Source organism: Chrysemys picta, chromosome 3 (assembly GCF_011386835.1).
Source record: "Chrysemys picta bellii isolate R12L10 chromosome 3, ASM1138683v2, whole genome shotgun sequence".
Lineage (NCBI taxonomy): Eukaryota > Metazoa > Chordata > Testudines > Emydidae > Chrysemys > Chrysemys picta.
In genome coordinates this window covers 208,383,553-208,404,570 of record NC_088793.1, presented here as the reverse complement: position 1 = coordinate 208,404,570, position 21,018 = coordinate 208,383,553, and the positions used below count along the sequence as shown (strand labels likewise).

The 21,018-nt window shown below is 43.3% G+C and overlaps 1 protein-coding gene across 2 annotated transcripts in view; it reads left to right on the top strand.

Moving 5' to 3' along the window:
- Positions 1-21,018, top strand: part of ABHD12 (abhydrolase domain containing 12, lysophospholipase) — a 61,239-nt gene that overhangs the window by 5,664 nt on the left and 34,557 nt on the right. The window contains exons 1-2 of one of the 2 annotated variants that reach the window (XM_005293539.5): positions 142-416; positions 20,597-20,721. In XM_005293539.5, coding sequence (XP_005293596.1) covers positions 280-416; positions 20,597-20,721 — 262 coding nt within the window. In that variant the 5' untranslated portion in view covers positions 142-279. Of the gene's footprint in view, positions 1-141; positions 417-20,596; positions 20,722-21,018 lie in introns of those variants that run through there. The other variant, XM_042852740.2, reaches the window with a different exon arrangement.

Below are 21,018 nucleotides of genomic sequence, written 5' to 3'. Positions count from 1 at the left end.
CACTCAAGATGGCCGCCGTGGGCCTGTGCCCACTTGCCCGCACTCAAGATGGCCGCCAGGGGCTAGCTAGCCATCTTTGGTGTGGGCAGGAGAAGCTGGGGCCGCCCCAGCGGCGGGTCACGCAGTCACGTGGTCTCCCCGCCGCCTCTGATTGGTGGGGGCGGGGCGGGTCGCGGTCTCGCCGCCGCCGGGGCGATGTAGGGAAGGGCCGGGGCTGAGCGCGGTGACAGGAGCCGCCTCCCCCGGTGCTGCGGGCGAGAGACGGGGCCGAGCCGCGGGATGAGAAAGCGGAACGAGTCCGTCACGCTGGAGCATGAGCGCCCCGCCGGCCCGCCCGAGCCGGGCTGCAGCCTGAGGCCCAGCCTGCGCCTGGCCCGGCCCCACGGCGAGCCGGCCATGAAGCGCCCGCTCGGCAGGTGAGGGCGGCACCGCGTCCCGGGCGAGCCCGGCTCGAACCCGCCTCGGCCTCGCTCCCCCGCCCCGCCTCGGGCGAGCCTGGCACCTGCTCCCCCCCTCCCGCCTCATCGTAGCGAGCCTGAGCCGAGCCCCGCATCACCTGCCTGGGACAGGTATCTTCCCCCTCCCCCGGGGCAGACGGCGGCGGGTCCCGGCCAGCGAGCCTGAGCCGAACCCCGCATCACCTGCCTGGGACAGGTATCGCCCCCCCTCTCCCCGGGGCAGACGGCGGCGGGTCCCGGCCAGCGAGCCTGAGCCAAGTGTGGCTCCCCTAGGGCGACCAGACAGCCAGTGGGAAATATCGGGAGGGAGGGGGGTAATAGGAGCCTATATAAGAGAGAGACCCAAAAAATGGGACTGTCCCTATAAAATCAAGACATCTGGTCACCCTACTCCATCGCTGCGGGGCAGGGCCCGTGCCTGGCTGTCCTGGTCCCCAGGCAGTGCCGCTGCGGAGCCGACCGGCCCTGGGGCTCCTGCACCCCAGCAGAGCAGACGTGAGGGGGGAGTGGCTGGGGGTGCTGGCAGCGCAGGGACGTTTCACCCCGGGGTTAGTTTATAAATCATCTGACTCTGCTTATCGCTGTGGTGCCTCTAAACCACAGCGCTAAAGCTGACTCAGGCCAGCAGTGACTGAAGGGGTGTTTCAGAGTAGCAGCCGTGTTAGTCTGTATCCGCAAAAAGAAGAACAGGAGGACTTGTGGCACCTTAGAGACTAACAAATTTATTAGAGCATAAGCTTTCGTGGACTACAGCCCACTTCTTCGGATGCATATAGAATGGAACATATATTGAGGAGATATATATACACACATACAGAGAGCATAAATAGGTGGGAGTTGTCTTACCACCTCTGAGAGGCCAATTAATTAAGAGAAAAAAAACTTTTGAAGTGATAATCAAGCTAGCCGAGTACAGACAGACAGTTAGATAACAAGTGTGAGAGATTCAATGTTTGTAATGGCTCAACCATTCCCAGTCCTTATTTAAACCGGAGTTGATTGTGTCTAGTTTGCATATCAATTCTAGCTCAGCAGTTTCTCGTTGGAGTCTGTTTTTGAAGTTTTTCTGTTGTAATCAACAGAAAAACTTCAAAAACAGACTCCAACGAGAAACTGCTGAGCTAGAATTGATATGCAAACTAGACACAATCAACTCCGGTTTAAATAAGGACTGGGAATGGTTGAGCCATTACAAACATTGAATCTCTCACACTTGTTATCTAACTGTCTGTCTGTACTCGGCTAGCTTGATTATCACTTCAAAAGTTTTTTTTCTCTTAATTAATTGGCCTCTCAGAGGTGGTAAGACAACTCCCACCTATTTATGCTCTCTGTATGTGTGTATATATATCTCCTCAATATATGTTCCATTCTATATGCATCCGAAGAAGTGGGCTGTAGTCCACGAAAGCTTATGCTCTAATAAATTTGTTAGTCTCTAAGGTGCCACAAGTCCTCCTGTTCTTCTTTTTTTGAAGGGGTGTTTGTTGCTTTGTGTCCCAGTGCCCTTTGGGCTGCCCTGTTCATGTGGAGGCAGGTTTTCGCGTCTCACAACAGCCATTAGTAGTCACACCCTCATTGGTAGTCTTATCACAAAAGCAAAGGCCTGTAGGACTCGGAGCGTGGAGATCTGTTGGAAGAAACCCAGACCTCCCTGAGAAAGTGAATAGTTTTTCAACAACTGAATCACATTTAGGGGATGGGGGGGAGAAGGGCGTGTGCTATTTTTGAGTTTTGGGAGTGAAAGAAAATTCTTCTTATAAACCAGTTACAATTAAGCCTTCCCAAAGAAATGCCTACACACACACACAATCCGTATGGAAAAATACAACTGTAACATGAGTTTTGGTATTATTTCTGTGGAAAACAGATCTTCCTGATCCCCCAAAAGGGGTGAAATACAATGCTATCCTGTAATAGGCAATACACTTACAAATGAGAACCTTATTGATGTATCTTTTGCCTTCAGTTTCTTATGTAAATGCCCAAGATATCTTATAATTCAGGCAAGAGTTTTGTGGTTTGGGTTGCTGCAGCCAGATTGTATTTATGAAGGATAAAGCCACCATGTAAAACTTTGAGTGCCTATTGGAAACCTACACATTATCCTTTTCTTCTATTGCTTAATTACCAGATAAATTTTTCATTCTTGTATTTTAAAGTTATTTTTGTTTAGTCATTTCTCTGTATTGAGGCAAGCTTTTGTGCTGTTCCTGTGCAAATTTAGGTTAAAACACTGCTGATGAAAGATGTCTTAAAAGAGAAAAATACTATTGGTAGCATTTATGCTTAAATTTATGACCTACTGCTAACAGGTGGAGCTGCTGTCAAAACTGTGGTACATTAGCACAAGTATCTGATAATGAAGGATGGCATTCATTTGATCTTGTTTCGGATTGAACAACTGCACAGTTGATCAGCTTCCCTTAGTGTTTTATTTGTGTAACAATTTTCAAATCTAATCTATGTCTGAATAGATTACTTTAAAAACACAAGTGTTAAATAAATGACAGGTCAATTCCAGCAAGTCTCATTTTGGTGACTCTCTAAAACAGGAAATTTTGTGGCAACATCTGGGAGATTTAAAATAAAATATTTTGATTGCATTACCTATTACATTAAATAATACAGTATTGTTAATTGATACTCATTTTCTCTGGGCTCTCAAGTTTTCAATGTACTGTAACGTTTATACTATACAAATTAATTTATATAAATTGTTTTGGAAAAGGATGTTGAAAGAAACTTCAAGTTTTGGCAGCTAGATTGGGGGACATTTAGGGTTTCTGGAGTCTGGGAAGGTGTGTCAAGACAGTTTGGGATTGTGGGATAAGCATATTAGCAGCATGTTCCTGATTAAGTGGTCATCAGTGAAATAGCTAATGATCACCAAAATGTTAGTGATAGATTTCAGAGTCAGTATGATTTCGAAGAGAATGGGGAAGTCTGCATTTCTCAGAATTATTGTCTTAGGCCTGGTCTACACTACAGAGTTAGGTTGAAGGAAGCCGCCTTAAATTGACCTCTTAATGTATATGTCTACACTACTGGGTCCTTTATGCTGACCTAAATTGCCTCTGTCAACTTCTGTAATCGACCTCTGCGAGAGGTGCAGCACTTAATTCGATTTTCATGGGTCGACTGTGAAGTAGTGCAGACGCAGCGTTGGGTAATTCGACTTAATTGGCCTCTAGGTGGTGTCCCACAATGCTCATCTGTGACCGCTCTGTAGATCATTCTCTACTCTGCTGCACTACAGCCAGGTACACAGGAAACAGCCCCTCCCCTGCTAAAGCCCCAGGAATTTTTGATTTCCTGGCTTGAGCACAGCTGATCATGGAGACTACACTCCAGCCTGGTCTGCACAGGAGGTGGTGGATCTCATCGCTGTGTGGGGAGAAGAGTCTGTACAGGCAGAGCTCCGATCCAGCAGAAGAAACGCTGACGTCTATGCAAAGATCGCTCAGGGAATGGGGGAGAAGGGCTACACGAGGGACACACAGCAGTGGTTCGTGAAAATAAAACAACTTTGCCAAGCATACCAGAAAGCAAGGGAGGCGAACAGTCATTCTGGTGCTGAACCCCACACGTGCCAGTTCTACAATGAGCTGCAAGTGATTCTCGGGGGTGACCCAGTACCCCCACAAGCAACATGGACTCCTCAGAGGTGTGTGAGTCTAGGGACAACAGGGAGGACATTATGGTGGATGAGGAAGAGGAGGAGAATGGGAGACAGGCGAGCGGTGGATCCATTCTCCCTGAGAGCCAGGAAATATTTTTAACCCTGGAGCCCTGTGTAAACAGCTTCCTTTGGTGCTATGGGGAGGGGCGATTGTTCGACGAGCTATCTCTGCTCCTGACATGAGCCTGCCATAAACTTAATTAAAAGTGTGGTCACGCATGACTGGGGGGTGGGGGTGGGGGCGCTACTTACCATGGCTGGAACAGCAAAACAGCACCGTGAACAGTTCTGATTGTCTTGCACCTACTGTAATAAAGGTTTTTTTTTTTTATGAAAATGGCCTTGCTATGGAAACATCTTATGCATGTACAATGGTCCCTTTCTTTTTTCCTATGACTGACAGCTGGAAATGTGTCTTTCGTCATGTCATCAACACCTGAAAGCAGACTTTTGCTGATTAGAAGGAGGAGAAAGAGAACGCGGGAGGACATGTTCACCGAGATAATGAACGCCTCCAGGACAGCTGAGACAGAACTGAGAGCATGGAGGATTTCACTGTCTGAGAAGTTAGACATGGACATGGAGAGCAGACAAGCTTCCCATGAGCACGAGTGTGCAGCGCAGGATGAGATGCTTCAGATTATGAGGGACCAATCAGCAGGGCCGGCTCTAGGCACCAGCAAAACAAGCTGGTGCTTGGGGCGGCACATTTTTAGGGGTGGCATGGCTGGCACCAGAATGCCGCCCCTAAAAATGTGCCCCGGCCGCCCTAGCTCATCTCCGCTGCTGCTGCTGCCACGGCGCGCGAAACAGCTGATTTGCGCGCCGCTACTAGCCCTCCCTCCCAGGCTCTCAAACCTGGGAGGGAGGGGGAGATCCTGAGCGGCCGTTTCGCGCGCCGCTGCTCCCCCTCCCTCCCAGGCTTGGGCGCCTGGGAGGGAGGGGGAGAAGCGGCGCCCGCGCCGCGGCCACTCGGAGTCTACCCCTCCCTCCCAGGCTTGAGAGCCTGGCGGGAGGAGGCAGGGCTGGGGATTTGGGGAAGGGGCGGACTTGAGGCGGGGCCGGGGGTGGGGTAATTAAATATGGGGGGGCGGCCAAAATTGTTTTTGCTTTGGGCGGCAACAATCCTAGAGCCGGCCCTGCCAATCAGACATGTTGAGGCGTCTAGTTGAACTGCAGGAACAGAAGCAGGAGGGTAGAGTCCCTCTGCAGACCCTGGTGGACAGCCAGCCAGCATCGCCTGGTGCAGAATCACCTTCCTCCAAGCATTCCGAGAGGTGTGGGCAAAAATTCCATTATCTCTTTCACTTAACTCGGGTAGGGTACAAGGAACAGAAGGCGCCCGTTCACAGACCTTTGATGGTCTAGAATGCGGTGTTATGTTACACAGCTGAAAATGTTTCTCCCGTTCCAACTTCACAACCCCTTTTCCCCAAAGCTAACTCTTTTTTCTGTTCTCCCTCTTTACTTATGTCTGTTAAATAAAGTAAATGGATTCAAGAAATAAATGTTATTTATTGAATAGAAGCAGTGGACTTGGGCGTGGGTTGGCTTTATAGGGACAGTGATACAAGCCAGGTGAAGCTTTGGGAAAGCACAGTGCAGACAAGCAGCTCACATTACTGAGACTCGTTATTGAAACGGCTTTTCAAAGCCTCGCGGATATGCAGCACCCCTTGCTGTGCTCTTCTTATTGCCCTGGTGTCTGGCTGCTCAAAAGTGGCTGCCATGCAATCTGCCTCAACTGCCCACCCCTGCGGAAAATTTCCCCCCTTTTTCCCCACAGATATGGAGCACACAGCTGGCAGCTATAACCATGGGGATGTTCTCTTCTAAGGTCCAACCTTGTTAGTAAATTTCTCCAGCGCCCTTTTAAATGGCCAAAGGCTCATTCAACCACCATTCTGCACTTGCTGAGCCTATAGTTGAACCGTTCCTTACTGTTGTCCAGATGGCCAGTGTATGGCTTCATAAGCCATGGGAGCAAGGGGTAGGTTGGGTCCCCCAGGATAACTACAGGCACCTCAAGGTCATCAGTGTTCATTTTGTGGCCTGGAAGGGAAGTCCTGGATTGCAGTTTTTTGAACTGACCCGAGTTCCTAAAGATGTGCGCGTCATGAACCTTTCCCGACCATCTTACATTGATGTCGGTGAAACACCCCCTGTGATTTACCAGTGCTTGCAACACCATTGAAAAGTATCCCTTTTGGTTTATGCACTCTTTGGCAAGGTGGTCTGGTGCTAAAATAGGGATATGCATGCCATCTGTCGCCCACCGCAATTAGGGAACCCCATCGCGGCAAAACCATCCACTAGGTGCTGCACGTTTCCCAGACTCACTATCCTTCATAGCAGAAGTCAATTAATGACCCTGCACACTTGGAGCACAGCAGTGCCTATGGTTGATTTAACTACTCCAAATTGATTCCCCACTGACTGGTAAGTGCCTGACGTTGCAAGCTTCCAAATAGCGATCACCACTCGCTTCTCCACTGTCAGAGCAGCTCTCATTTTTGTGTTGCTGAACTGCAGGGCAGGGGAAAGCTCTGCACAAAGTTCCTGGAAGGTGGCTTCCGCATTCGAAAGTTCTGCAGCCACTGCTCGTCATCCCATACCCGCAAAATGATGCGGTCCCACCAGTCAGTGCTTGTTTCATGGGACCAGAAAGGGTGCTCAACAGACTGCAGCTGCTCTGTGACTGCCGGCGGCAACTCTGAATTGTTTTTTTCAATGGCTTGCAGCAGGGCTGCTTGCAGGACATTGCTATGTTCTGCGGGCCGGACCCTACTTCGGCTCTGGAAATACTGCAGGAGAAGGCGCGAGGTGTTTGAGATGCTCACAGCAAGAGTGCACAACTGAGCAGGCTCCATGCTTCTGGGGTTATGGTGTATGCGCAGGGTTTTAAGGCATGAAAACCACTGGGTTGTTTGCTGTTGATGTGAGGGAGGACAGTGCATCATGGGATACTGACGCAATGTTCCCATTCTCCCCTGCGACAATGTTTTGGTCCCATGAGGCATTGCACAAACTTCCCAAAACACACTGCGGCAAGTTGCACTTTAGAATAGCCACCCATGGTGCACTGCTTTGTGCATTGATGCAGGCGCTGCTAGTGAGGACACACTCCATCGAGACAATGAGCATGGTGTGGTCATGCACAATCGACTTAATTCGGAGGCTTGAGTTCAAATTAGATAAAGTCGACTTAATTTTGTAGTGTAGACAAGCCCTTAGTCTGGCTGCAGACTCAGGGAAACAACACATCTGTTAGACTAAGTTAATGTTTTTAACCTTTCCTGCATAAACACAAAAGATCTTTACTTTTAAAATAATAGCTTAGACTGTTATTCAGCTCTGCAGCAAAAGTTGATCATGTGGCTGATCCTATGATTCTGGAATGCACTAGGCTGTGAAAGTAATGCCAGTTGTGTTTATTACAGTGCTAGTGAATGGTGACTTTAAAGTAGTAGCACCGCGTTAGCCTGGGCTTCCCAAACAGGATTTACTACATTTTAACTTAATTAAGATTACTCAAGTGCACGTCTTCAGAGCAACACAAGCACTAAACAGCAAAGTAATCATAAATGTAGGTAAACAGTACCAATCTACAAGGAGTAGCCTACCACCATCAATATGTTAAATCACACTAGTAACCTTTCTGTCCTTCTGTTTCAGTTCATGCTGCCACGCAGCGTGCATACATCCCAGAATGGAGAATCGCACTGAAGTGTACAAACACCTGTTTAATTATCTATTTTGTTGTAGCATATTATGAGTATACATTTGAAAATGGTTGTGTACATTTGGATAAGATTTGTGTGGTTTGGTTGGTTAATGTATATTGTAGTTGATGTGACTTTTTTAGTGGTAATGTAGATGTTGCTTTTCAGAAGGTAAGAAATAAGTGTATGTAATCAATGCTTGAATTCTTTGGTATATGGTAATATTAAAATTGTAAATATATCGTCACATTTTCAGAAATGTTCACTAATTTTATGGACCTAATTTCTGTGTTCCTACCTTGAGAAACTTTCAGCACCTCTGAAAATCAGTCAGTTTCTTCTCAGTTCAGGCACAAAAAATTAGTGAATGATTTTGAAAACAGTAGCCATAATTATTAAATATAGCATTGGAACATTCAAGTGTAGGCTGTGCCATTGCAGCATGATCTAAGTTCTTGGTATCTCTCTAGCTACAAAAGGTCTTGTAATTTTTCTTTAAGATCTAAACTATTTCCAGTGCTGGCTGGTTTAAAAGCAGGATCTTCAAGCCTGCTGAGTATTGGTATGTTACAAAACAATCTTTGCCCCCACCCCTTTAAAAATGTAAATAACACTGGTAAAGCAATATAGTGATAAACTTCCAAAGCGTAGACTTGATTCTTCTGAATCCAAATATTATTGGAGATTAGAAACAATTTTTTAAGTGTTAAGCAAAAGCACCACTTAATTTTAAACCATATTAATGTAGCATCATTAACCAAAGAAATGCTCTACTCTTAAAAATGGTCATTTGATTCTCTTGTCAAATATCCTTCTCTGTTGCTCCTTTATTTTGTTTTTATTAGAATGGTAATTTCAGAGTGCTTCCTGTTTGAGTTAATAACCAGAACCTGGGCTTAATAAATGGCTGAGGAATTTCACTTGGGTAATAATCATATTGTGGGCTAATAGGAAGGCCTTTAACTTAATATTATCAAATGTTAATTTAAAAAATAAGATTAAAAAATGCTACAATCCCTTCCTCCGCTACCCCCAACCAAAATTGTCTGTCAAACTGCTGAAAGATTTATTTATTTATTTATTTTTAAACAATTGCCTTTCCTCTCTTCTCTCCTCCCATGTTTCTCAAATGTGGGGAACAATGTGTGAGAGAGACCCAGAATGAAGAATATAAAAATTGTTCGTAAAGGAAACTTTTACCCTGTGGGATGCATTCTTTCAGTGTAAAGAACTGTCTTTAGCTTCTGTTTCATGATTATTTCTGATGTAGATACATTCTAATAGTGAATGGACACCACATTTGTGTGAACATAGATAACTTTGGGATTGAAATGAGGGTCATTTGAGTGAGTTCGCATCCTATTATTGCACTTATCATAATTGGAAGGCGGAAAGAGGGTTCTTCATCCACCCCTCACTCCCAGTTCTCTTCCTAATGAATGGTATTTGGGAAACAGGTATCAGTGGTCATTTGGTCAAAATTTAGACAATTTAGTTTTGTACTACCCTCTGATTTTCTTTTTCAAAGCTTTGTGTAATTTGAGTATTTAAAATGACATTGGCAACTTGAATTTTTTGGAGCAGACTAATTTAAAATTAATTTTTCTGATAATACTTCTAAATAATTTTTTAATATTAAAAAAGAAAGGCTTTTCTGGTTCCCTCGCCTGTGTTTGTAAGGGTCTTTTGGGTGGTCCTAAAAGCAATATCACTAAACAGACGTGGGCCACACCCTCTCCCCCTTCTTTTTATGTACATGCTTGCCTTTTGCCTCTTCAGTTTCAGCTTTGCTGCTGCTACTAGGAAACACCCTCTTGCTGAGCCAGGGGGAAGAACGCACACCTGAGCTCTCTCCAGAACAGGGCATGAGTAATATTGTCAGGTTAGTGTGTAGGACAGAAAGTGCAAATGACCATCAACAAAGTAGTGCCACTGACTATACGCAGAGCTGTCAAATACAGAGTAAACAAACTGGAAAAAAAATTGAAACTGGTGTGATGATGTAGTATTATTTTGACAAATAAAATTTGCAGGATTTTGCTGAATTTTAAAATATGCACAGAATTTAAAATTTTTTGGTACAGAATTCTCCCCCCCCCTCCCCCAGGAGTAATACTTCCAAAATGTGTTCACCTGTATCTGGAGGGGTGATGAGTGTCGGTAAGGCTGAGATTCAGGTATACCCTTTCTCCCTTAAGGTTCCTTCTAACTTTCATATCCGTGAATCTTCACCAAAGTATTACTGACCTATTTTCTTGTTTAATTTTCCTCAAACTCTTCTAAAAATGTATGATTAAACTAAACAGGGATAATTTCAGGGGCAGTTGGTTTTGTTTTGGTGAAATTTGGATTTATAAGGGGAAAATTTACCAGAATAGCTGTTCTAGAATAACTCCTTGTGTGGACACTCTTATTCCAGAATAAATCTCCACGTGGGGAGTCATTGCAGAATAGCTATAGCACTTTAAATACACCCTGCCTTATTGTGGAGCAACTTTCTCATGTAGACAAGCCCTAACTCTTCATCAAGTAGGTAAGATCTCCTGTAACAGGGTTTGAAAAATCCACGTACAAGTTGTGAGTAGGAAACTTTTTTCCTCCCTGGAGGAAGGGGAGACTAAGCCGCCATCATCTGCAGAACTAGCTTTCACTTAGAAACAAATCCAAGTCCTCTTCCATAAACTTCTGGCCCTTATAGTTGAAAAAACTTTCCAAACATGAATAGAAGCTATGTTGTTTGCTAAAGCTTGTGACAGACACCTATCCAGTCCTAATGTGGCTCAGAGCTTTCCTGAGCCCCAGCAGAGTTAAAATAAAATGCTCTGGTTAATTTCACAGCTGATTTGGGCAGCAGCAAAGCTTAGAATCATGTCAGTTTCATTCTGCTGCTGTTTATGAAAGATGTGAACATCAGCAGAGACCGTCACAAACCCATCAATAGCTCCAGTAAGGGCTCAAATGGAAGCTGGAGTACTGGTAACGTGTGTGTGTGTGTGTGGGGGGGGGGGAAATCTTACTGGAGAAGAAAGTACATTCTCCATTCCAGCCACCAGAGTTGGGCTTAAAGTGTAGGTCCTCTACTTGGTGGGGGGAAGGAGAGCTGATGACATCAAGAAGGCTGAGGTGTTTAATGCCTATTTTACTTCAGCCTTCACTAAAAAGGTTAACAGATGCTCAACACAATTAATATTAACGAGGGAGAAGGAACACAAGCCAAAACAGGGAGAGCACACGTTGAAGAATATTCCAGTCGGCGGGCCTGATCAAATTCATGCTAGGATATTTAAGGAACTAGCTGAAGCAGTCTCAGAATAGCTAGCAGTTATCTTTGAGAACTCATAAGGTCCCAAAAGAGCGGAGAAGGGCAAACATAGTACCCATCTTTAAAAAGGGGAGTAAAGAGGCCCCCCGGGAATTATAGACCAGTCAGCCTAACTTCAGTATATTGGAAAGATACTGGAACAAATTATTAAACATTCAGTTTGTAAGCACCGAAAAGATAATCGGGTTATGAGGAATAACCAGCATGGATTTGTAAAAAACAAATCATGCCAAACCAACCCAGTTTCCTTCTTTGACACATTACTGGCCTAGTAGATAGGGGGAAACCAGTAGATGTGAGAGATCTTGATTTTTGACACAGTCCCACATGACATTCTCATAAACAAACTAGGGAAATGATAATTTCATCTAGAAAACATAAGTTGGGTGCACAATTGGTTGAAAGCATGTAGGGAAACGAGTAAATGGTTTGCTGTCCAACTGGGAGGGCATATCTTGTGGGGTCCTGCAGCAGTCAGTCATGGGTCAATTGCTAGTCAGTATTTTCATTAATGACTTGGATAATGGAGTGGAGAGTATGCTTATAAAATTTGTGGATGATACCAAGCTGGGTGGGATTGCAAGGATTTGGGAGCACAGGATTAGAATTCAAAATGATCTTGACAAATTGGAGAATTGGTCTGAAAACTACAAGATTAAATTCAATAAAGATAAGTGTTTAATATTACACTTAGGAAGGAAAAATCAACTACACAGTGGGGGATAACTGGGTAGGTGGTAATAGCGCTGAAAAGTATCTGAGGTTATAGTATCAGAGGGATAGCCGTGTTAGTCTGAATCTGTAAAAAGCAACAGAGGGTCCTGTGGCACCTTTAAGACTAACAGAAGTATTGGGAGCATAAGCTTTCGTGGGCAAGACTTGCATCTGAAGAAGTGAGGTTCTTACCCACGAAAGCTTATGCTCCCAATACTTCTGTTAGTCTTAAAGGTGCCACAGGACCCTCTGTTACTTTTTTTGAGCTTATAGTGGATCACAACTTGAATATGAGTCAACAATGTGATGCAATTGCAAAAAAGGCTAATATTCGGTGGTGTATCAGTCAGAGTGCTGTATGTAAGACACGGGATGTAACTGTCCTGCTGTACTCAGCACTGATGAGGCCTCATCTGGAGTACTGTATCCAGTTCTGGTGCCACACTTTAGGAAAGATGTGGACAAACTGGAGAGTCTGGTGTAGAGCAAGTAAAATGATAAGGACTTAGAAAACCTGACCTATGAGGAAAGGTTTAAAAACACTGGGCATGTTTTAGTCTTGAGAAAAAAAGCTTGAGGCAGGATTGGGTAAGTCGTCAAATATGTGAAGGGCTGTTATAAAGAGAACTGTGATCAATTGTTCTCCATGTCCTCCGAAGGAAGGATAAGAGGAAACGGGCTTGTTCTGCAGCAAGGCAGATTTAGGTGAGATACTAGAAAGTTTTTCCTAACTCTCAGGTTAGTTAAGCTCTGGAATAGGCTTCCCCATGTGAATTCCCCATCACTGGAGGTTTTTTAAGAACAGGATTGGTCTGGGGGTTTACTTGGTCCTGCCTCAGCTCAGGGGGCTGGACTTGATGACCTTCCAAGGTCCCTTCCAGTCCTACATTTCTATGATTTCACAACAGAAAAAAGATGCTTTTGCCTTTTTTTTTTTTTTTTTAATGGAAGCTCAGAATCTGCAGAATGTAGCCAAAAATTGTGAAGACTGGTTCTTTCAGCATAGCAGTACCAGAAAAAAACCAAAAACCAAAGCTACTCTACAAAATCATCTTAACCAAATCCTCTTACATGTGATATTTGATTTCATAAGTGGTAATGCAATGGAGAAAAATGTGTAAAGGGTTATTCTAGGGAATGCTGGAGCAAAGATGTTCCTAGAATTTAAGACTGTCATTTCACATAGGAGCAGTTCTGGTGTATAAACAAGATCTGTGTTGCACAAGATGAGCTAAAGGAAAGTAAACAACCTTAAAATGCTAATCCCCATGCCTGGTTTCGATCCCAAAAGTTCATTGTTGCAACCACCCTTGGGTGCAATTATTAAGTGTTTGCCATGTACTATGTGAGTGCTAAGCACTTAAAATAACTGTAGCATCTGCTTAGTTCTTCTTCCAAGTTTTTAGTAGTTTTCTTGTGACATATGCATAATTCCCATCAACACTAATGTGAATTAGACTCATATGTTGGAGAATAATGTCGCTGTTGTCTGTACTGTACACTCAACATATTATGTTGATTTTTTTAATTATATTGCCACACTTTCCATTCTTATTTTCTGTTCCCTTCAAGGGGATGGGAGGATTTGTTTGTGACTTTGTTTCAGGTTACTTTTACTAATTTATAATTGATCTGGAACTGGGTGCCTATTGTAGAATACAGTAACACCTCGCTTAACGTTGTAGTTATGTTCCTGAAAAATGCTACTTTAAGCGAAACGATGTTAAGTGAATCCAATTTCCCCATAAGAATTAATGTAAATGGGGGCGGGGGGGAGGGTTAGGTTCCAGGAATTTTTTTTTCTCCAGACAAAAGACTATATTTTATACATACACATATATACGCGTGCGCACACACACACATACACAGTATAAGTTTTAAACAATACTGAACACAGCAATGATGATTGTGAAGCTTGGTTGAGGTGGTGGCTTCAGAGGGTGGAAGAGAGGGATATTTCCCAGGGAATGCCTTACTGCTAAATGATGAATTAGCACTTGGCTGAGCCCTCAAGGGTTAACATGTTGTTAATGTAGCCTCACACTCTACAAGATAGCAGGAATAGAGGGAGGGGAGACAGCATGGCAGAGAGAGAGACGGGCATTGCCCCTTTATGCTGACCGCACTCTTAAGTACATTGCCTTTTTAAGTAGATCAGCAAGTTGAGACAGCAGCTGCTGCCAGCAAGCTCCCTCCCTCCTGAACCCTGTCCTGTCCCCTCCACCCCCGCTCTGTGGAGATGGCCCGATGGGATAAAGGAGCGAGGGAGGGGGACACCCTGACATTAGCACCCCTCTTTCACCCCTCCCCCTTGAACAACAAGCAGGAGGCTCCCGGGAGCAGCTCCAAGGCAGAGGGCAGGAGCAGCACAGTGCAGTGGGGGAAGCGGCAGCTGAACTGCTGGCAATTGATAGCTTACTGGGCGACTGCTGCACAGGGAACTTAGGGGAGCAGGGAGCTGATGGGGGGGCTGCTGGTCCACCCTGGTTCCAAGTCCCCACCAACTAGCTGCAGCCGGCTGCTCTTTCTGCAAGCAGTGGACAAAGCAGGCGGCTGCCAAACAATGTTATAAGGGAGCATTGTGCAACTTTAAATGAACATGTTTCCTAATTGATCAGCAATGTAACAATGGAACAACGTTAACCTGGACAAGTTTGAGTGAGGAGTTACTGTACCAAAAGGGATGGACTAATTGTGATAGACATGGTAATTTCCTGCAATATCCTTGAAAAACCTTATTGTATCTTATGCAAAGTTTATGTATATCATGGGATGGGGCTGTATGTAACCTCTCTAGCTCGGAGATGTGATGTGAGGCCAGGAAGTTCAAAGAATTATATTGAAATTGTGCAGACAAGAATAGATTTTTGGTGACAAAAAGTGTAGTGTAGATTTCCTGGGAAATACTAGGGAGAGTTTAATGCAGATTTCCCATCTTCGGTTATGGAAAAACTCAGCCTTTTGAAGCTACACGGTGAGGAAAGGGGTGATTGTCTTATGATTACCTGTTCCAAAGGCCCAACCTGTCTAAAGAACCAGGCTTATCTGTCCAGTCTGGGGTCTGGTTCAGAATCTGATACAGTTATGAACTTGTAACCATGGGGAAAACCCAGTTGTGGGTCTCAAAGGACAGATGCTACCAGAGCCTGAAGTTGGAGTTGAGGGTGAACTTTGTGTAAGCTTTTTAGCATGTATGTAGGTTCTTTTATTGGTTTCAAATGTTTTCTCTATAATATTTTCACCTTTAAAAATAATTGTGTTCATGTATAAAGAGCAGTGGTGTAACTTGTATCTGCGGGCAGTACACTGGGCGTAGCCTCTGGAGAGAAAGCAAAGTGCAGACATTAATCCTTTAGATGGTCTGGCTTGCTGGGGCTATCACAGGGCAGGCAGAGAACTGTACAGCCTGGAAAACGCTCTGGTCAGGAGGGAGAGACGGGTCTCGGCCCAAGAGAGGTGACAGCTGAGGACCTGTGAGGAGTGGGTGCTCTTAAGAAACAACTGAGGGGGAATACAGGTGCAGCTGCCCTGAAACTGACACTCATAACTTAAATCATGCCCAATCCTTAAAGGTATTTAGGCACCTGGCTCCCACTAAAATCAATGGAAATTAGTTGCCTAAATACTTTTGGAGGCTCTGGGTCTCACTGAATGTTTTTCTTAAAGGAGCTTGCAATCTTATTCCTCCCTAAACCTGACTTTCTTTAAAATGGTTAGAATCTCTTCTTTGGACTGTAGGTCTCTCTTTTATAATCAACTGGAGGAGATGGCGGAGGTAAAACCCTTTGATGATGCGAGTACGTCAGCCCTTAGTTACTAGGGTTCACATTTAGGAGAGATTTTAACACCCCCGGCTGCTATTTGAGAATCACGTTATAGCAGTGACCCAATCAGCTTTTTTCTAGCTGTGTCTGGCAAAGCGGCTGCAACGCTTCCTTCTACATGTGGACAATTGCCACTATTGTCCATCCTCTTGTTACCTCACGATTAGGCGATTGCGGTGTGCTCTGCATGGGATTATGCCTTGGAACCATGTGGAGGCTGAAGTTGGTGCAGCATACAGCAGTTCACTTATTGAGCAGAGCCTCTTGCTCGGCACATGTGACACCAGTGCAAAGTCTGAGATCTGCACTGACAGCCTGTTGATCCCTGAGTGGAGTTTAAGGTGTTGGAGAAAAGACAGTATGGAAGAGCTTTCTCTTGGTGTGGATATATTGCAGAGCAAGAAAATAGCTAGTTTAGTTACGTTGCTCATTTCACTTGTACAATTTTTAACATTTCCATACTTCAGTATGGTGCCATCTATTTAATGTCAATGAAAGAAGAGTGATTATAACTATTGATGGATTGAGGCTTTCGCCTGGTTACAGTTTAAACAGGCATCCCCTAATGACAAGGTGTGATGTGACATTAATAATTAGTATCTGGAACGAGTGGCTGAGCAAACCAAGACATGGTTCAGTTCTGCTTTCCAAAAAGGGGAAATGAAAGACATTGATGTGCTCTGACAGTGTGACACACAAATGCACAGTCATCAACATTTTACTTCTCTGTTTTTACTAACGTAAGTGCTCTGGGGCACGTCAAACTGTTTTTGCAACCTGGCTGTTCTTAAACTGTAGCTTGCTCAGTTTTGATAGTGGGTCAGAGTTCTTTCCTGTGTCATCTTGAACAGTATATTAGCTGTCCAGGATTCTGTCATACAACCTTAGAGCTAAATTCCATTCTGTTTGAAATTAATGGCAAAACTCCAATTGACTTCAGTGGGATCAGGATTTGGGACCCAGAACAACTTGTGCCCTTCCCCCCCACACACACCTTTTTCCTCCTACAACCAGTCCTTGGCACTAATCCATCCAGTCATCCTGGGTGAGTAGGTGGTTGATGGCAAAGTAACTCCTTGAGTGTGAGAGGAGAGAAAATTGGAAAATTCCGTTACACTGACAGAGCACCCAAATGAGAGAAACAGGAGACTTTAAAAAAAAAAAAAAAATAAGAGCAGCCCTTTTTATTGCAGATCACTAAAATATAACTTAAAGGGAGAAGCTTAAAAACAATGAGGAGGCTAGTCTGTTAGTCTTTAAGATGCCAGCAGACTCCTCATCGTTTTTATGGATACATACTAACACAGCTTCCCCGCTGATCCTAAAAACTTAGCTATTCTGTAAGCCATCTGAAACCTCACAACTTCAAGAAGGCTTACATGACACTTAAAATGTTTGGGGTGAGGAGAGATGTTTGTTGTTTTGAGGGTGTGGAATATTTAAAATTTGTATTAAAGGTAATGTTAAAATTATATAATACACAGGTTAGGGAAAGAGTGTCTGTACATCTGGGTGTAGTGCTTAGATTATCCAAAAGTATGAAGTTTGGTTTAGAAGTCATAAGATACATAAAGTACATAATCTGCAATAATCCAAATTTAGGTGAATAAATTTAATGATACACTTTAGATATTAGCATCCAAATATTTGGGTACATCACTCATGAAAAGTTATACAGAGCGTTGATTCTAGAAAGCAAATGTAGGAATGAGTGTAGATTGTTCCTCAGTGATTGAGAATTTAGGATAGGTTGTTCCTTAGAAAATACAATCCATCAGGGAAGTTTGTCAGTTACTTTCCCGACTTTGCTTCTCATTGGCCCTCCAGTTAATCTCTCCTGGTATTGCCGGTGTTTGGTGATGTGTTCTAGATAGATGTCCCTCGACCACCTGATTGTGTCTGATACCATAAGTTGCCACATCAGCTGAGCATAGTGCTGACCGATTCCTCATTCTCTCAATACTCGCTCGTTACTGGGGTCCCAGGGACCCACAGGGCCGTGCTTCAGGGCTTTGGCCTGGGGTAACCCATAAGGCTTCTGTCAAGGATCCTGTTGGTTGTGTATGAGAGTAAGGGAGTATAGCTGATAGGCTCCTCTCAAGCATGACCATCTTGTAGGTAGTCAAGACTAGTAGGTTCTGTTACTACCACAAGAACCCAGAGCCCATGTGGATTCTTCTGCTCTCTGCTGTTGTCCAGAAGCAGGATTGGTTCCCAGCACGTCAGATACAAATGGACAGAATGTCATTGGCCAATTATGGAGCTTATGCTCTGATGTTGACACTGTGTGTGTGTTTTGGGGCCAACTTAATGCCTAGTCCCCTGTTCAGTTACCATTCCCCTTCCCTCCTTTTTCCACATTACCCCCACCAGCTCCCTTCCTTCCTCATTCCTAGTATCTAGAGAATATGGCAACTGGTGGAAAGGCTTGGAAATGTAATGGAAGTTTTGCTTCTTGTTCACATCTTCATTGCAGAGTTCTGGACAGGAAGACCCAGAATTTAAAGCAGCTTTCTGTAGAACCATTCAGGATATGGGCTAGTTGGAGGAATATTTAAAATTACATTTTGAGTGATAGAGCTAGAAAAGAGATCCAGGGATTTGATTCTTCCCAGTCTTTCAGTGTTACGGCTTTTAGCTCTGCTTTGGGCACATTTCCTGTGTCAGCTCCTATAAACAGCTAATATGAAACTAATAACATCTTGCATATTGTAATAACTGACTTCTGCTTTCATATGCAGACAGTTCTAGGTACTGAGGACTAGTTACACTTTGTTCAGCATACTGAGGACACAGTTTGCTGGTATATCAGCTTTACAACTACCTGTTGGTAGAGAGCAAGGAAACCTGAATGGCATGAAGAATTTTATTTGGATTTTAGGCATTACCGATTAAGGTCAGGGCTGGCTTCTCCACTGCTCCTGGCTAGTGGATGTTCATCAATAAAGTATTTATAAATGCAATACTATGTATATACTGATTTAGTGTCTAACAATCAACTTGTTTTTGGAGAGAAGATATTCAGGGTCTGAAGATCTTATTTGTTGGAACTGGTATCTTAGAAAATACTCTGGGGGAAAAAAAAGGTTTGCAAATATAAGTACAATTTTTATGGGAAGTTGTATTTACTTTGAAGCTGTTCAAAGCTCAGCCCAGATTTATCAGAGACCTCATATAAGAAACTTTTCTCATCCTGTTATTTATAAAAATATTTCCTGTATTAAATAATAAATATCTGCTTAGTTGGGCAGAATATAACTTTTTATCTTGTCATGTTGTCTTCCATGCCTTTAAGTGTGGTTATTTTTTAAAAGAGACCTTGGAAAAATGGCAACATTTTACTCAAAAGATCTGTTCTTGTGCATCTTCAGAGTAACAGCTATATGTGTCACTGACAAAAATTAAATTTTCCTGTACTTCAGAGCTAACACACAGCTGTAAGAGGGAACAGGAGTTCCATCTACTGATAATGAAAAAGAAGGAATTGTTGAAGTACTGTGCTCCTATAAATATGTATTCCCATTGAAACTATCAAGGTCAGAAATTCATTCCTAGGAAGAAAATGTAAATTTCTGGGTCTTGAATTTTGACTAGTTGTTATGGGGAGGGAAGGAGGTTGGAGGAAAAACTACTTAAACTCTCATTAGATGATATGTCAGGTACAGGAAAGCTATCAAAATTAAGGCAGAAAAACTTAAAGGACATGAGTAGTTTTTACCGATCTAGGAATATACAGCCTGATTCTTCTTTTAAAAGGACACCAGTGAGGGGTTTTTTTTTTTCTTTACTACTACCTTATTTAGAGTGCATGTTCCTCACAGCAGAAACTATGTAGTCTTCTGTGCCTAGTACAGTGCCAAGCATAATTATCAGAGTTTAATAATAAACTGTGGCTTGAATAAACTTGTTACCCTGTCCACTGTCTCTCCTCCCCCATCCCTTTATTTTGTTGATTCTTTCTTGTATTATTTAGATTGTAAGCTCTTTAGGGCAGGGACAAAAGACTATCTCACTCTACGGTAAGGTGCCTGTCATGTGTTTGGACTCAGTAAAATAAATAAATGACTATAGATAAACTCACTTGGGTGTAATATGAGTTAAATGAACAAACAACAAATTGTTTAGAAAATCTTGAGTGTGTGTGTGTGTGTGTGTGTGACGACTGTGTAATCCCAGGGGCTTGCTGTTTTAGAGCCAGAGTCTGCTCTATTACACTGCAATGAATATTGTGTAACTCCATTGACTTCAGTGTATCTTTCTTCAAAGTAGTTATTCCAGATGTACAGCAAAGTAACTGAGATCAGAATCTGGCTCTTAATGATTCCAACAAGAAATGCACTCAAATTTGTTTTAAGCAGAGATCAGAGTAGCAGTGTTATGCAAACTACCTCCTCCCCATCACAGACTCAAAAATCTGGAAAGTCAGCAGAAAAAATAAAAGCTGTGGAAATCTTCTGTTCTGTTCTTTGGGCTGCATCTCTTACTGTCCTGTCCTGATGTGTCATCAGTCTAAATAATATGGCTGCTTTGTTTATTTCCTTTATGTGCATGTATATTAGAGAAATATTCTGTCCTTTTTTAAGAAATGGCTGCATAAAGTCAAGTATCAAAATCCATACTTAAGTAGGGTGACCAGACAGCAAATGTGAAAAATCGGGATGGGGGTGGGGGCTAATAGGAGCCTATATAAGAAAAAGACCCAAAAATCGGGACTGTCCCTATAAAATCAGGACATCTGGTCACTCTATACTTAAGGACCTAACTAAGTGGCCTGCTAACCACTCATAGTTCCCAGTGAGAATTGATAGTGAAATTTGCTACATAAAGCAAAGCCATATTCAGGCATCGTCTTTTTCTTTTCTCCTCTCTTACAGGCGATATGGATTGTGGTTCCGATTACGGAAGTTGTTAATATGGTTGTTGGGAGTATACATAGCCATTCCATTTCTAGTAAAAATTTGTCCTGCTATTCAGGTGAAGCTGGTCTTCTTAAATTTTGGTAAGCGTTCATGACTTTTTTTTCTCTATATATTTTTTTAAAAAGTGAAGCTGATAGGACTATTTTTTTTGCCAGAGTTGCTTTTAATTTTTTTTTAGCAAATCAGACACTGTATTTGTCTTCCTACTTGTGTATGTTAATGTCTGACAATCGCACCCATGTGTGACAAATGTGTATTGGTTTCCCCTACTTTGTCCTGTGCCAAAAAGCTGGAAAAATCCTTTGTCTGTTGTACTTCAGCCAGATAAGGTGTAGGTTGTTGGCTGCTTTTTCATAAGTGGGGCAGCTGTATTTTTG